Source organism: Heptranchias perlo, chromosome 24 (genome assembly GCF_035084215.1).
Source record: "Heptranchias perlo isolate sHepPer1 chromosome 24, sHepPer1.hap1, whole genome shotgun sequence".
Lineage (NCBI taxonomy): Eukaryota > Metazoa > Chordata > Chondrichthyes > Hexanchiformes > Hexanchidae > Heptranchias > Heptranchias perlo.
The window spans coordinates 31,006,824-31,024,794 of NC_090348.1; the positions used below are offsets into that span (position 1 = coordinate 31,006,824).

At 39.8% G+C, this 17,971-nt stretch overlaps 1 protein-coding gene across 2 annotated transcripts in view; it reads right to left on the bottom strand.

The window, feature by feature from the left end:
* Positions 1-17,971, bottom strand: part of LOC137341665 (SRSF protein kinase 2-like) — a 177,481-nt gene that overhangs the window by 45,574 nt on the left and 113,936 nt on the right. For both annotated transcript variants that reach the window (XM_068005013.1, XM_068005014.1), the window contains 3 exons: positions 16,783-16,891; positions 2,825-2,912; positions 11-98 (listed from right to left, as the gene is read on the bottom strand). In XM_068005013.1, coding sequence (XP_067861114.1) covers positions 11-98; positions 2,825-2,912; positions 16,783-16,891 — 285 coding nt within the window. The remainder of the gene's footprint in view (positions 1-10; positions 99-2,824; positions 2,913-16,782; positions 16,892-17,971) is intronic.

Below are 17,971 nucleotides of genomic sequence, written 5' to 3' on the forward strand. Positions count from 1 at the left end.
TGAAGGATACGTATTCCATTCATGCCTGAAAGTTTGAAATCATCAATTAGTTGTACCACCATGTCCTTGTTTGGATCACTGGGGTCACTTTCTCGCACCTGGGAAAATCAAAATCAAAATTGGTGAGATTGCACCTATTGGACTTTACTGTTACTCTTGAATGCATTCTAAACATAACTAACCTTCCACAAGCTAATGTTACATTTTCAATTGGAAAATTGCAGGAATACCTACTTTGATAACATAAAAACTATTTGTTCCTTCACTAAATTCTTAACTTATGAAATTAGAATCTCAAGATCATCCAAACAAGAAACATTGTACCGAGTAAGTAAACACAAATCAAGTGCAATACAATCATATGTCAGAGTTAAAAATGCTAGAAGTTGGTTAATAGTGGACTCTTAAGGACCTTATCATACTTTGTAACCAGTCAGAATTAAACATGACATCACATTTCACAATTTTCACATGGGCTAATTTCCCATGTGTACCAAATTTTATGCCAGTTTATGTTGTTAGCTTCAATGAAGTTCCATCAGCACAGCCAACAGAATTTTCAAATGCACTCAATGTCTTGCATATGGAATACACTTCCTGTACCTATATTTCCTGTTGCTATGATTTTTGTGTCACATTTTTTATGTCAACATTTGTAATGGAAAAGCCCTATGTTGATATTTTATAATGGAAAATGGATCTGAAAACACAATGGCAAAATCCACTTTTTCTGACATGCACTAGGTGGCACTGTGGACCAAGTCACCTGTCATTTTGTTGTGCCTGTTGTTTCTCCTCCCCCAACAAATGTTTTTTCTGCCTGCTTGCCATCCTGTCTTCTCCCACTCTCTTGTGCCCTTGTACTGCATAAAAACTTTTTCTTCATCCAATACAATATAATCAGCAAATAAAATATATCCATTATATTAAAAATCATCCATATAGCGCAAACCTCCTGCAAATGTCGCACTTACTTCATAAATCGCTGTCCCCATCACATATGGTTGCTAACAGCTCTATTGCTATAAAACGGTGCATTCACCAACTCATCATTAACAATGCCATGGGAGATCTACTATTGTACAAATAAAACTAGAAATAGGGCTTCAAGCATAATTTGAAAATGGCAAAAGAATATCACTATAAATTAAAGTTACATATAAAACTTGCTAAACAATAGAACATGTTAAAGAAGGATTTAGAAGAAGGATAACATCAGTAAGAACCATAAATCTACCATGAAGTAAGGGGAAGAAAATATCTTTTATAATTAAGTGAATAACTGAGGAAAAGGAGGAGGGTATTAGGGAAGAGGAGGGAAAAATAAGCAAACAAAGTACATGCATCTTATGCAAAAGCTGCAAATCTCAATGCAAGATACATGAAGAACTAAGAGGCTTTAGTGAGATAATAAAGTTGCTTGCATCCTAAGAGTTTTGTAATTCATAGACAAATGGAATTACAAATAACATATCTGTGAAATCTTTCAGTATCAGCATCAACATCCTGGGGGTCACCATTGACCAGAAACTTAACTGGACCAGCCATATAAATACCGTGGCTACAAGAGCAAGTCAGAGGCTGGGTATTCTGTGGCAAGTGACTCACCTCCTGACTCCCCAAAGCCTTCCTCCATCAACAAGGCACAAGTCAGGAGTGTGATGGAATACTCTCCACTTGCCTGGATGAGTGCAGCTCCAACAACACTCAAGAAGCTCGACACCATCCAGGACAAAGCAGCCCGCTTGATTGGCACCCCATCCACTGCCCTAAATATTCACTTCCTTCACCACCGGCGCATAGTGGCTGCAGTGTGTACCATCCACAGGATGCATTGCAGCAACTCGCCAAGGCTTCTTCGACAGCACCTCCCAAACCCACGACCTCTACCACCTAGAAGGACAAGGGCAGCAAACACATGGGAACAACAGCACCTGCACGTTCCCCTCCAAGTCACACACCATTCCGACTTGGAAATATATCGCCGTTCCTTCATCGTCGCTGGGTTAAAATCCTGTAACTCCCTTCCTAAGAGCACTGTGGGAAAACCTTCACCACACGGACTGCAGCGGTTCAAGAAGGCGGCTCACCACCACCTTCTCAAGGGCAATTGGGGATGGGCAATAAATGCTGGCCTAGCCAGCGACGCCCACATCCCATGAACAAATAAAAAAAATTTAATATTTTTACCTTGTGTCAGTCTGTAAATTTGCTATTTCCTTTGCGGTTCAGTGGAACTATGATAAACAGCAGAAACTATACTCCAGACCACAGAATACAAAAACCAATGCTGCAGGAGATCTATTACTTTAAAACATTTTTAAAAAACTCTCCAAGTTAAAGACTTCATAGACATTCATCCCAATTCAAAATCACAATTAATATGGGAAAACCCCAGGGTTGCCAAACCTCCAAGATTGTCCTGGAGTCCCCAGGAATTAAAGATTTAGTTCCAGTGCTACGAGTAACCCGAACGAAAATTTATTGGGGCATTAAAATAATTGTTATTTTCTAATTTTCTTGAACAATCAAGAATTATCCAATCTGGTCATGAAGAGTCTGCTCGTTTTCCAATTGGCTGTGGGAATGCAGTGTGCCGTGAAGATGGACGTGCTGGATGACAAATTGCGGGAGCATGGGGACAGGGCGGTTGGAGACAGGAGGTCATGTGATTAAGCTTCCAGGAATACGTGCAACCGGAGTTGGCAACCCTAGAAAACCCTTAAAATTACGTTATGAAGATCCCAGGTCATAACATAATAAATAAGTTAGGTCAAATACAAATGATCATTTGTTTCAACATTACTAAGGAAGTTATACTTACACACTTGAGTAACTTAATTTCATCTAGAGCTGTTTCTGTGTAGTGCTGTGCGCTCTTTACCACTTTCATAGCAACAAACCTTTTTCCTCTAAAAAAGAGAATGAATAGATAAACAAATTTTAAAAAACAAACATTCAAACAGAACACAAAATACAGCAAACGCTGGAAGTCTGAAACTAAAATAAAAAATACTGAACACACAGGTCAGTCAGCATCTGTGAAGAGAAAGACAGGTAAGCGTTTCAGATTGTGTCCTTCAGAACTGAAAAATGAAATAGGAGCAAGTATTTTAATTGAAGAGAAAAGGGGAAGGAAAACACAAGCAAACAGATCAAAAAGGGGAAATTAATGGGCAAATGGTCTGCAAACTGCTTGAAACAAAAGCAGGAGATTGTTAGATGATGCAAAGAATACTTTCAGAGAGGCAATGGACAGATGTTAAAAAGAAACAATAAAATATACAAATAGCTGTTAGTGAGATGCTGACCCTTGGAAAAAGGAGAGAATGGCAGAATTCTTTTTTCAGTTGAGACAGAAAGCCTTTAAATGCAGTTCTGGAATTAAAATTGAAATGTTGGAAAATGAAAAATATTAGACAATTCACCCATTAACTTCCTCTTTTATGATTGCTAGATCTGTTGTTTGCTTGTGTTCTCCTTCCAGCCACTTTCCCCTTTTATCTGATTCTATTAAAATGCTTATTCAGTTTTCACTTTTAGTTGTCATTTTCTCTTCATATATGCTGACTGACCTGTGTATTTCCAGCATTTTTTGTTTTTGAAAAAGAAACATCCCCTTTTCTGCATGAAAACATATGTTTTTGTTACAATCATTATTAATGTTTTTGAAAAAGCATAATTAAGAAGCCAACAAAGCAGAATGTCATAGTAAAGATTTTATACAATCAACTTTGTAAGAAAAGTGAAATGTAACTCATTGGTGTAGCAATAATCACAGTGAAACTCTCTATACTTGAAACAAATATGGACACTAGTGATCAAATGTACAAATAATGGCTGCATCACCAAAGCAAAATAGTAAAGACATTAATTCGTATTCAACTTGCTGAAAGGAAATAGGGAGCCTCGAGGAGTCCTATAAAAGGGGGTGCTATTGAGCATGTTTTAAATAAGTTCTCTATTAATAAATAAGAGTCAGAATTTTCACACAGTGCCACGCTAGGACTAAACAAAGGTTCCACTCAGTTTGTGCTCTGAAGCATTTCAACTATTTTGATCTTCAATATAAATTACCATTTAGTGCATATTGAAGTAGTAGTTGTATAGAAGCAACGACTATGCCTTACTGCAACAGCTATGTTGGTCTGGGCAGCAGATAGAAAATGTGGTGAACATGAATAATCAAATATCTGAGAGCCTTCATTCTACTTCAACAACTTGTATTTATTTAATGCCATTAGCCGAGAAAATGCCCCAAAGTGCTACATAGAGGTGTACCAAAAAAAAAAGGCCACTAAACTGAATAAGGAGATATTAGGTGAGGTGACTAAAAGTTCGATCAAAGAGGTAGAATTTAAGGAGGGTCTTAAAGAAGGAGAGGGAGGTGGAAAGATGGCGAGGTTTAAGGAGGGAATTCTAGAGCTTAGGGTCCAGACAGCTGAAGGTACGGCTGCCAATAGTGTGTTGACGTAATTGGGTGGGGGGGGGGGGAGGCGCATAACAGCCAGAGTTGGAGGAATGCAGAGTTTTCGGAGGGTTGCAGAGCCTGAGAAAGTTACAGAGATAGGGAGGGCCTAGGCCATGAAATGATTTGAACATGAGAATGAGTTTTTAAATTTGACGTCTTGAGGAAATGGGAGCTGTAGGTCAGTGAATACTGGGGGTGATGAGTGAGCGGGACCTGATGCAGAATATGATACAGGCTGCTGAGTTCTGGATTAGCTGAAGTTTATGGAGGGTGAAGGATGGCCAGGAAAGCATTGGAATGGTTGAGTTTGGAGGTGATAAAGGCATGGATGAGGGTTTGAGCAGCAGATGGGCTGAGGCAGGGGCAGAGATTAACAATGTTTTGGAGGTGGAAATAGGCAGTCTTTGTGATGGAGAGGACATGCAATCTGAAGCTCAGCTGAGGGTCAAATAGGATGCGGAGGTAGCAAATAGTCTGGTTGAACCAGAGACGGTGGCTGGAGAGGGGGGGGGAGGAATGGGTGGCGAGGGTACGGAGTTTGTGGCGGGGGCCAAAGGTGATGGCTTCAGTTTTCCCAATGTTTAACTGGAGGAAATTGCGGCTCATCCAGGACTAGATATCGGACAAGCTGACAGCACAGAGATGGTAGAGGGGTCAAGAGAGGTGATAGTGAGGTGGAGCTGATGTTGTCACTATACATTGTGGAAGCTGACTCCATCTCTGCAGATGATGTCACCAAGGGGCAACATGTACATGAGGAAGAGGAGGGGGCCAGGTATAGATCGTTGAGGGACTCGAGGTAACAATGTGGGGGTTGGAAGAGAAACCATTGCTGTAGAGGCTCTGGCTATAATTAGATATTGAAGAGTGGAACCAAGCGAGGGTAGTCCCACTGAGCTGAACAATGGAGGAGAGGCATTGGAGGAGGATGGTGTGGTTGAACGTATCAAAGGCTGCAGAGAGTTCAAAAAGGGACAAGGAGTGATAGTGCACCACAGTTACAGTCACAGAGGATGTCATTTATGACTGTGACTAGGGCCGTTTCAGTGCTATGGCAGGGCAGAAACCTGATTGGAAAGATTCAAAATGGATTTGCGGGAAAGATGGGAATGGATTTGGGAGGCAACAACACATTAAGAACTTTGGATAGGAAAGGGAGGTTGGAAATGGGCAGTGGTTTACAAGGAAATAGGGGTTAGGGGCGTGTTTTATGAGGATGTGTTTGATGACAACGATTTTGAAAGGGAGGGGGCCAGTCCCTAAGGATAGAGAACCATTTACAATGTCAGCAAGCATGGGGGGGCAGAAAGGGAAATCAGGTAGTCAGCAGTTTAGTGGGAATGGGATCAAGAGAGCAAGATGTGGGTCTCATGACAAGATAGTTTAAAAATACAGTATGCATCAATAATGGTCAGACCAACTGGCCTTTTCCCCTGGTTTAGGAGAAAATTGGTAAACCCATTCCAAAGCTATCAAACCCAATCCCTCTTGATATGTTCATAAAACCTTTTAGACTTCAGTTCCAGAATAGACTAGACCTTCAGTCTGTTACAATACTGAGTCCAAAAATGCTTTAAATTTTTGTTGTTCCAAAACAAAAATATAGTTCACAGCAATTGTGGCAAGAGTTTGTGACAGTGAGTTTTTTTTAAAAACTTTTCAGTATGTTGTAGCTAGAAACAGATTTTTAGCTTTTCTAACACAAATGTGACAGGATTTCTACCAATAAATAAATAAATAAAACTGCAATTAAAAATAAGCATGCCTTAAGTGCCAGGCAGCATTTCAGTACTTTGTGACAAGTATATAAATGAACATACATTTTTCATTGTAGTGTTATTCAAAAAGATATTTCCCTGCCCCTACCTTGTCTCATTAGATCCTCCAATTTCTGAACCAAAGAGAGGCAATTTGCCTCTCAAATTAAGCATCAAGATCAACATGCACATTATCAGGTGACTTATTCTCTGATTTTTATTTCTCTTTTCTTTCCTCTTCTGGAGTTGACTTTCCTAAATGACCCAACTGCCATCAAGGATTCACCATGAGGGTAATTAGAGGACACTCCCTACCACTCTACAGCAATGCACAATGCTACAGCAACATTCTGTGCCACCAGGTATACCCTTCACCTTTTTGAAGGGATATAGGGGTGCACGATCAACTCATGCCTGGCAAGAAAAAAACATCATCTTCAATAAAATATTTTCAAGTTACTGAGTGTTCATTTACATAGCAGAAGGGTCAGTAACCAGAGGACACAGATTTAGGGTAATTGGCAAAAGAACCAGTGGCGAGATTAGGAGCAATTCTTTTACGCAGCAAGTTATGATCTGAATTGCACTGCTGGAAAGGGTGGTGGAAGCAGATTCAATAATAACTTTCAAAAGGGAATTAGATAAATACTTGATGGGGGAAAATTTACAGGGCTTTGGAGAAAGGGCAGGGAAGTGGGACTAATTGGACATCTCTTTCAAAGAGCTGGCACAGGCACGATGGGCCAAATGGCCTCCTTCTGTGCTGTATCATTTTATGATTCTATATTTGGGAACACATACAATTTCAATGAATTCACTTTAAAAGGCTTTCGCTGTCTGATGAGTGAAAGACTTATCAAGTTCAAATTTATGCAATTTTTACATCAAGTTGTCAACCTACTAAACAAAAAACAGATTGCTTACAGACACGTGGTTGTCTCATTAATAGTTCACAGTAGAGCAATTTTAGAAAGTATGGCGAGAACTGAGGTAACAGGATCTGGAGTGCAAAGAGAACACATGAATAGCTCCCAGTACTCCCATGATATCAAGCAACAGGAATTAACTGAAGATACCATCAACTATTTAAGAACTAGTTAAATGTTATGGTAAAAACTATAATTATATTTTCCATCATATTAAGTAGGAGTTCAAATTCCACATATTTGATTTTTAAATTTGTATATACCGCACCAGTTTTTAATCTTGTAAAATGAGCTATGCTTTATTCTATCAAAATAAATGGAAACTGAAATAATACAAAACCATGCCACCTCTGAGGTGTTGATTTCCAACAAGGCCATCTACGGTCGTCATCTTCGCTATCCACTTCCCTCTGCCCACTCCCAACACCTCCACCCTTAGGAAAAAGCAACTCCTAAAACTCACTAACACCCTCTATTGCTCCGAACTTCCTTGTTCCTGGAAATCAACCTGCAACAACAATGCCATCTCTGTGCATCTGCTCAACCTTTTAGATAGAATTACTGTATCAGAATTCTGGTCACCACATTACAGGAAAGAGGTGATTGCACAGAGAGGGTATAGGAGGAGATTTACGAGGATGTTGCCAGGATTGGAGAATTTTAGTTATGAGGAAAGATTGGATAGGCTGGAGTTGTTTTCTTGGAACAGAGGAGACTGAGGGGTGATTTAATTGAGGTGTACAAAATTATGAGGGTCCGAGATAGAGCAGATAGGAAGGACCTATTTTCCTTAGCAGAGAGGTCAATAACCAGGGGGCATAAATTTAAAAAGTGATTAGTAGAAGGATTAGAGGGGAGTTGAGGGAAAAAAAATTCACCCAGAGGGTGGTGGGGGTCTGGAATTCACTGCCTGAAAGGGTGGTAGAGGCAGAAACCCTCATCACATTTAAAAAGTACCTGGACGAGCACCTGAAGTGCCGTAACCTACATGGCGACGGACCAAGAGTTTGAAAGTGGGATTAGGCTGGGTGGCTCATTTTCGGCCGGTGCGGACGCGGCCTCCTCCTGTGCCATAAATTTTCTATGATTCTATGATACACAGAACGTACAGCACAGAAACAGGCCATTAGGCCCACGATGGTGTTTATGCTCCACACGAGCCTCCTCCGTCCCTGCTTCATCTAACCCTCTCAGCATATCCTTCTATTTCTTTTTCCCTCGTGTGTTTATCTAGCTTTTCCTTAAATGCATCTATGCTCATTCCCTCAACTACTTCTAGTGGTAGCAAGTTCCACATTCTAACCATTCTTTCGGTAAGAGGTTTCTCCTAAATTCCCTATTGGATTTATTAGTGACTATCTTATATTTAAGGCCCCTAATTCTGGTCTCCCCCACAAGTGGAAACATCTTCTCTATGTCCACCCTATCAAACACTTTCATAATCTTAAATACCTCTCTCAGGTCACCCCTCAGTCTTTTCTTTTCTAGAGAAAAGAGCCCCAGCCTGTTCAATCTTTCCTGTTAGGTATAGCCGCTTAATTCTGGTATCATCCTAGTGAATCTTTTTTGCACCTTCTCCAATGTCTCTATATCCTTTTTATAATATGGAGACCAGAACTGTTCACAGTATTCCAAGCATGGTCTAACCAAGGTTCTATACAAGTTTAACATAACTTCTCTGCTTTTTAATTCCATCCTTCTAGAAATGAACCCAAGTGCTTGTTTTTTTTTTAAGGCCTTATTAACCTGCATTGCTACTTTTAGTGATTTCAGTACATTTGTCCCAGCTAGATTCCTCATCGTTTTCCACCCCCACCATTCCCCTAGTACAGTATCCACCTTTGTGATCTCAAATGTCGTGGCTGCAGGCTTGAACACACATGGCACATGATCAGCCTGGTCTATTACCAAAGCTGGCTCAACCACTTTAAATGCCTCTCTCTCTGCTTCTGAAGCTTCTCACTTTTTGCAACTGCACACCCATTTCTTCTACCGTTCCTTATTTGAGACTCTTCTACTTCAGCCACAACACAGACCTCGCTCTGGTTGAAGTCACAAAAGTTATCCTATGCAACTGTGGTTGTGGTTTTCTGTCTCTCATCTTCCCCAAGCTCTCCACCACTTTCAACATTGCTGACCACTCCAACTTCCTCCAGTTCTCTCCTCTGTAATGCACCTCCACGGCACTGCTCTTTCCTGGTTGCAGTCATACCTTTGTAATGCAGCTACTGCTTCATATTCAATGGTATCATCTCCTCTGCTCACAGCTCAGGAGATAGCCTGGAAATCCATTCTTTGTCCTGTCCTCTTTATTGCTACCCCTTGGCGATACTATTTAGAAGCATGGAATTAGCTTTCACATGTATGCTGACAACACCCAGCTCCACACCATCATCGATCCAAAGACTGTTGCGATCATCACTAATTTCCTATCCAAAATTAAAATCCAGATGAGTCAAAATTTTTTCCAGCTTAATGTCAACATGGTGTTCTTTTTGGTTCCCGCCAGCTCCGAATTAACTCTGACTTCAACTTCCTTGGCTGTCACTTCAAGCTGAGTCAGGAGGGGTGGAACTTTGGCATACTTCTCTACACTTAACTCAACTTCCTCCCCCACATTCACTCTGTCTTCCACCTCCACATTTCTATCTCACCCACTCCGCCGCCTTCAACATCTCAACGCTCGTCTTCACAAACTCTTGCCTAACTGGGACCAAGCTCCTACAAACTTCAATTCATCCAAAATGTTGCAGTTCACGTCTTCATTTGTATAAAGTTTCACACTCCTATTATTTACAACCTCTACTCATTCCAAAATTAAGCTGGCTCTACTCAATATCTCTGCCTTCTATTGTCCCACCGACTCCACACAGCTGCATCAGGTTCACCTTATGTCTGCCGCAGCAGGCTCGCTAGCTTATTCCATCTCTTCCCCCAACCCACATCACCTTCGTGAAACCCATCACCTTGATTCAATGTGCACAGACATTAACTAGCCTGTTTCCCTCACCATAAAAGGTACTGTCGTCCCTGCCTTTAAAAGACAACCATCAAACTTTGTTTTTTCCAACTGCCAATCCATTTCTATTTCCTCTTTGTCTTTAAGGTCCTCAAATGTGTCATTGCCACCCAAATCTACGCCAACCTTTCTCACTACTCTATGTTTGAAAATCGCCAGTCCAATTTTCATCTTGCTCAGAGCACTTAGCCAGCTCAGGTCAAAATCACCAATGATATCCCATGTAACCTAGACTCCACTGGTATTTTTCCTGCATGTTCTCCTCCAAGTCACATACCATCCTGACTTAGAAATATATTGCCGTTCCTTCATCGTCGCTGGTTCAAAATCCTGGAACTCCCTAACAACACTGTGGGAGAACCTTCACCACACGGACTGCAGCGGTTCAAGGCAGCGGCTCACCACTACCTTCTCAAGGGCAATTAGGGATGGGCAATTAATGCCGGCCTTGCCAGCGACGCCCACATCCCATGAACGAATAAAAAAAAACTCCCTGCAGCTTTCAGTACAAACAATCATCCTTTTCTGCTTTTCCTCTGTGGCGCACCTCCATGTCAGCTCATCCGTCAAATCACTAAACAATGAATCAGGAAATTGGCTAGTTAAAAAAACCTCTATGGCCAAGAGTCTTTTACACCCTCCCCCCTTGACACTGTGTTCCAGGTTAGTTACTGAAGACACTGTGCTTACAGATCCCAAAATGAAGCTGACAACTCAGGAAACAAAAGCAAATTCATTTTTCGATTTGTAATTGTAACCAAACAGATGTCATTGACAGACTCTTCTGATTCGTTTTCTTAACAATTTCTATACTTATTACAGTTTCATCCTTTGCGGCAAATGCTTGAGATAAATTTCCACACATGTAATTCTCCGAATCTCCCACCCACTGACGTCACAACATTTTCCGCCCTGATCGAAGTCAGCAATGATATCCATTACGGCTGCATCCATAATATATTATCCCTTCTTGATCTCCCTGCAGCTTTCAATATTGTTGATCACTCAATTGTCTTCCACTGCCTTTCCTCCGTATGTCCTTTTAATAGTTCCACCTTCAGCTTGACCCAAGGTTTCAACCTAGATCTTGTTATTCCTTATATACATGCTGTCACTTAGAGACATAATCCGTAAATATGGAGTCAGCTTTCCTGCGCATGCCAATGACATTCATCTTTACCTCTGTGCCACCATTCTTGACTCCACAACTGTTGTTGTCAGACAGGCAGTCTGAACCAAAATTTCCTCAAACTAACCACTGGCAAACCAAAACCACTCTGTTCGGTTCTCAACAAAAACTCTATATCCTAGCCCCCAATTCCATTCCTTTTCCTGTCTGCTCACCAGGCTAAACCAAACAGTACACAACAGTCCTGAGCCTAGCTTCAAACTCCACATCCAGTTTGTCCAAAATCCTCAGCCATGTTTGGCACCTCCAGGCTTGATTTCTTTCATGCTCTCCTCGCCAGCTTCTTGAGCTCCACCTTACACAAACTTTACTTCACCCAGAATTCCACTGCCTGCATTCTATCGCAAAATGAATTCCGCTCACCCATCTCCACGAGCTCCCCATCTATCTTCTAATGCAATGATTTCAAAACTCTCATCATCGTATATAAATTCTTTCGTGACCTCGCTCCAATAACGGTTCACAACCTCCACTTTTAGGAGTTTGGATTATTGTGTGCCCTTAGCCTAACAACATCTACAGAGCTTTCAACCATCGTGGCTTTTCTTTTTGGAATTTTCTCCTAATATACCTCAATCTACAATCTTGCTTTTGGTCACCTGCCAAGCTCTTCTCCCAATTTCTGCTTGGTGCCTGAATTCCACCCCACCACCCCAACATCCCCACCTTGTGAAGCCTCTTGGGAGACTTTATTATGTTCATGACACTATGAAAGTACAAACTGTTGTTAAAATTGACAGGTATTGAGGAAATATAAACTAATAATTAAGCATCTGAAGCTAGAGGCGACAGCTCTGCATTTGAAAAGTAAATGTTGGTTAAAGCCATGAAGATTATCCAGTGGGGCAGGAGCCAATTAAATTTACAAATGAAGGAATACAGCCAGAGGGAGTGGGGCACTAAAACCAGACATACTCATTTCAATACAAATGATGCATCAATGGTGCTCCAAGCAGTGGACAAAATGGTAAATAAATTTTGAAGAGAAACCAAAAAAAGCAGCAGGAATTTGCAAATAAAAGAATAGAGCAGAGTGGAAGCAGAAAGATAGTTGAGACCTGTTCCATTTTAAATAACAAAGGAGCAAGGTTGGAGGGAGTGATTTGGAATAAATTTATAAATAAAGCAGTGGGGCCAGAGGGAACTGGGTTCAGGGCCAGGAGAAGCCATTACAATTCAAGCAGGGCTGAACGGAGACACCAAGTCTTTTGTGAACATAAACTTAACTTACAGGCACAAATTTTGAATTAAAGCAGGTTAAAATGAGAGTGCGAGCAGGGCATAAAGCAGTCAGGCTAGAGAAGCCATAAGTGGGTATTTAGCATTGGGCAGAGCTGGGGCTGAAAGGGGGCATGAAATGAAGTAAAGGAGTGCAGGGAAAGATGCGCAAACTCTTTTGCGAGCACAAATTTAACTTATATAGCCCAAATTTTTAACTACAGCGGGAAACATTAAAACCTGAGCAGGAATGGGGCTGACGGAAAGTACAAAATCTTTTGCAGGCACAAATTTATACTATAAACATAATTTTTAAACTTACAGTTGGTGCTTTTGAAAAGAGGCTGCAGCTGGGCAAGGGACAGCAGAGGAAGAGGAGATTTTCAGTTATGGGCAAGAGGGGCTCAGTGGCTCGGCGACAGAATGGGGAGACTTTTTTAAAAAATTTACTCTTGGGATTTGGGTGATGCTGGCGAGGTCTCATTTATTGCCCATCTTTATTTTCCCTGAGACGGGTGGGGTCGCTTTTTTTAAAAACTGAATTTTCAACTGAAATCAATAGCGACTAAAAAAGAAATACTCTCTCACAAAACACTCTTTGTTTTGTTTTGTCAAGAAAGAAACCACAGGTGCTGCCTGTCAACAGCAGAAAAGTAGAGGTTGTTAAATTTAAATAAATGTCAGACTTGCCTGAAATAATGCTTTGAGAATTTAATCTTCAGTTTGATTCAAAGTCTTTTGGAAAAAGCAAAGAAACTCTCAAATCCTCACAGGATGGGAGAACACACTCTTTTGCATCAACTCATGCTGATCCGCAGATTACAACATTTGCAAAATGCACATTTTCAGAATGCAGAAATGTGGTTAGAAGCTTATTCCAATTGTTATGAGATAAAAAAAATTCAGTTGAAGCCCTGGGCTTTTACGACAGGCTTGAGGCCTTGAAGTAACAGAAAATTTTAAGTCAGGCATTAAAAGTCACAGAAAACAATTCAATGGGTAAATTTAATCATGCCATATTTAAAATATGTAATCTGTATTTTTGTTCAAAACCTTATTATGAACATCAGAAGTTTCAGTTACTGACAAAAAAGTGGTGGATAAAATTTCTTTCAAAAAGCATTTTAAGTGATTTGATTGGTTCATCAGCAAAGTGTGATGAAATGTTGACATATGGCTTCTCATCATAAAATACTGACATGCTCCTGCAGGGTGCTCCCATTATAAATGTTGACATGAAATGTTAGCAGTAAATCATGATAATGGGAAGTAAGGTTTAGGGACATGAAGTGTATGTCATATGCAAGACTTTTGATATATTACACATAAAACAGAGGATTACTTCTTCACTGATGCCCATATGAAATCAACATACAAAAGCATTTTTCATATTGGATGTACAAGATTATATGGAATAGGATTTTTTTTTAAAAAGAAAAACCTCTGAGCACTACAAACAAGCTTACTGTTTTGAATGGAGTCAGGCTGCAGTGGCCATAGTCAAGTTTTTTATTTCTCTCTGGCAAGCACTTCCATGTTTAGTTGTGCTTTTTGTGACAAGCCTGGCCTGTCACATCTCTGATGGATCCATTTTAAATCTTTCTAAATGAATCCTTTCAATAGCTGAAAAAGCAACCTTTAAAACTATTTTTCAACCAATGAAACCCTTCTCTTCAAAAAAAAAAAGTTGCACCCACTTCCAAAATAGATGGCTGATGGAGAGGCAGACGAATAAAGATTTTAAACTTGAAAGAAATGGCAAAAAATGTTGCAGTATTTAGAAGAGAGCTGGAACAGGTAAAACAATAAAATAAAAGACGAAAAGGGCTGACAGAGTGAGCACATGAGATGTTGAATTTTTTAATGTAAAATTGTACTTACAGTAATAAGGCAATTGTTGATGTCTTAATAGGCTTATTATTGTTAAAGTTTCCATCAAATATCACTATCAGCAATTTATATTCTAAATATTATAAGGGCATAATAAAGAATTGATGAGAGAAGGTTATTTGGTTCATTAAGCCAGCTCCATCCATCAGATCATTTACTATTTGGACTATCATGGAAAATTCCAAATTACTTCATTATTTATGGGGGATAAAAACCAACAGACAAAACCTCCAAAAAGATTCATATGTAAAATCTCTCCGAGTCCCAAATGTAATCAAGCAAAAAGATAAGACTATTAATGCGTCACAACTAATGACAATCACATTCCACATATGATATTACCATGGTTTCAGCAGGGCAGAACCATATTATTCAATGAGGTATTTGATTATTTATGTCTGCACTTAACCATATAAACTTCAATCCCTTATAAAACAAATATTCATCCAAGGCAAATAATGGAATCCTAATAACTACCAAATGACATATGTAAATACAAGAGTTTATACACATCAAAATATATAAACTTCTATAGTACTCTGCTTCCAATACTTGCTCAGTATACCTGATAGGTGGCAAAGCAGATTTGAAAGTTACCTTCAAAATATATCCCATGTTCCATACAACCATAAACCTGCACCACAATCTGGGTTGCAGGAATAAGAAACAATATTTTTTATGATTCACAGTTTCAGCATGGCGGTAGCCTTTGATTAAAGGATTTTTTTTTACTAGACTGGCACTATATGTAACTTCAGTGTCAAATAGAAATGTAAATTTTCTCTCAATTGCCGAAGCAGTGTGCATTGTGTAATGTCAGTGACAAAAGAAAAAAATGAGGACTGACTAAATAAGGGCATGGAATCCTTTGTGATTAATTTCCCTATTAGATTCCTAAACTTACCCATGGGATATGAAGGCTAAATAGTCAGCTCTCTTATGGAAACATGGTGTTTAGCAAAATGTTCTGTTAAATTATATATCAGTTTTAAATAGGGAAGGGGGAGAAGTGTCTCATATTTTATGAGTTAAATATTTCACATATACTATTCGCTATCTGAACATGTATTGTGTGAATATGCTACAGTTAGAGAAAAAAGCTGAAATTAAAAGGACAATCACAGGAATAGACACAATTCTTATTGCAAAAGTCCAAACCAAATGAAGGTAGCAACAACTTTCATTTATATAATACTAATCACATAAAAGAACGTCTTAGAGTGCATTACACTGGTGGTGGTGGTGATGGGGGGGGGGGGGGGGGAAAGAGAGGGAGAAGTAGACAATGAGTGGGAAGTAAAAGCATTGAGGGAAGGGTGGAAGGATATAAAGATTAATTGCACAGTTGAAGCAACAGGCTTTTAAGCGACATTCGAAGCTAGGCAGATAAGTATCAAGGCAAATTGATTTTGGAAGAGAATTCCAGAGGAAGGAACATAATGTCTGATGGATTGACTTCCATAGGTGCAGCAGAGGGAGTATGGAACTGCAATCCAGAGTCAGTTGAATGCATAGCTGGAGAGGAGTTCCAAAATAGTGTAGAAGATGCCATGGAAGGATTTGAAAACTAAGGCAGAGATCTTGAAGTTGACGCCCTGGGGCTAAGAAAACCAGTGGAGCTGGGCTAAGAGAAAGAAAGATCTTGCATTTATATAGTGCTTTTCATGACCTCAGAATGTCCTAAAGTGATGAACAAGAGGGGACCAAGGATGGAATACTGGGCCACACTAGAGGTAATTGTTCAGATATGAGAAGAGAAAATGTTTGAGGTGTCAATACACACTGTGACAATTAAAACCACAGAAAAGCAGAACAGTGGCAGACCATTGCAGAGAGATGGCGAATGAGAATAAAAGTAATCAACAATGTTGAGAGTTGTCATGCTTCAAGGAGGATAAGAAGGGATATTGAGTCATGGCCACAGTCATATAGGATGTCATTGGTGACTTTAACCAGAGTAGTCTCTATTCTGTAGGTTTTGTGAGAATAAAGCATGTACTTCAGTGGTAACAATGTGCTCAATGACTTTGCAGAAAAAAACAGATTGTGAGGATAGCGGATATAATGGTTTTTAAGGAGGGGCATGATGACAGTGGGTGGGAAATGAAGGTGGGAACAGGGTCTGAACAAAGGGAAAAAGAAAGGCTGAGATAGGGAACTTGGATGGTCATGGAACTATAGTGAAAAAGGGAGTGGAAGACAGGAGAAAGTTAATTTTTACTGCAATTATGGAAACCAATGACGACTATGAAGTTTCTAATGAGCTGAATATCTGGTAACATTTGTATTAAAAAAATTATTCTAAGACTTACTGAATGTCCCAGCACAGCCATACAGTAGAGAAATGTCCCCATCCCAGCTTCCTAATTACATGGTATCGTGCATTGAACAGGTCCCCTATTTTCACAGCATGGTAGCCACCTGAAAGACAAGCAAGGAAAGAATAACAATCCAATGGGAAGGCAATTATTTTTCCTAAAAGGTATAGTATAGTTCAAAATTGTAATTGCAACAGTGAACTTGAAGATCCAATATCTAGTGCTGAAAGCAATAGAGTATTTTGCCAAAACAAAGAAACATTCATAATCCAGATGGGTACAGTACCGCTCGTGAATAAAGTTGTGAGATCTGTTCTGTTGTATAGATGATATGCTTTTCCTTAGAAGCACATCGCTTCATATCATATGCCTGAAGGGCAGCAGTTTTAAAGTGAGACTCATGACAAAGCATTTTACCAACTACTGACAATCTTAGACGATTAGTCAAATCATTTTCTATGGCAAGAGTGGACATGAATAGTTGACTCAACTGACTCATTTAATGAACATATATATTTTTTTGGAGAATAAAAGCACAAGATGAGACTGAACACTCCCATTCTTGTATTTGACATAGAATTATGTAGAATGTACAGCACAGAAACAGGCTATTTGGCCCAATGGTTCCACGCCGGTGTTTATGCTCCACACGGGCTTCCTCCCACTTGTCTTCATCTAACCCCATCAATATATCCTTCTATTGCTTTCTCCTTCCTGTGTTTATCCAGCTTCCCTTTAAATGCATCTATGCTAGTCGCCTCAACTACTCCTTGTGATAACGAGTTCCACATTCTAACTATTCTCTGGGTAAAGAAGTTTCTCCTGAATTCCCTATTGGATTTATTAGTGACTATCTTATATTTATGGCCCCTAGTCCTGGTCTCCCACACAAGTGGAAACATCTTCTCCACATCCACTCTATCAAACACTTCCATAATCGATCAGGTCATCCCTCAGTTTTTTTCTTTTCTAGAGAAAACAGTTCCAGCCTGTTCAACTTTCCTGATTGGTATAACCTCTCAGTTCTGGTATCATCCCAGTAAATCTTTTTTGCACTGTCTCCAATGCTTCTATATCCTTTTTATAATATGGAGACCAGAACTGTTCACAGTATTCCAAGTGTGGTCTAACCCAAGGTTCTATACAAGTTTAACATAAATTCTCTGCTTTTCAATTCTATCCC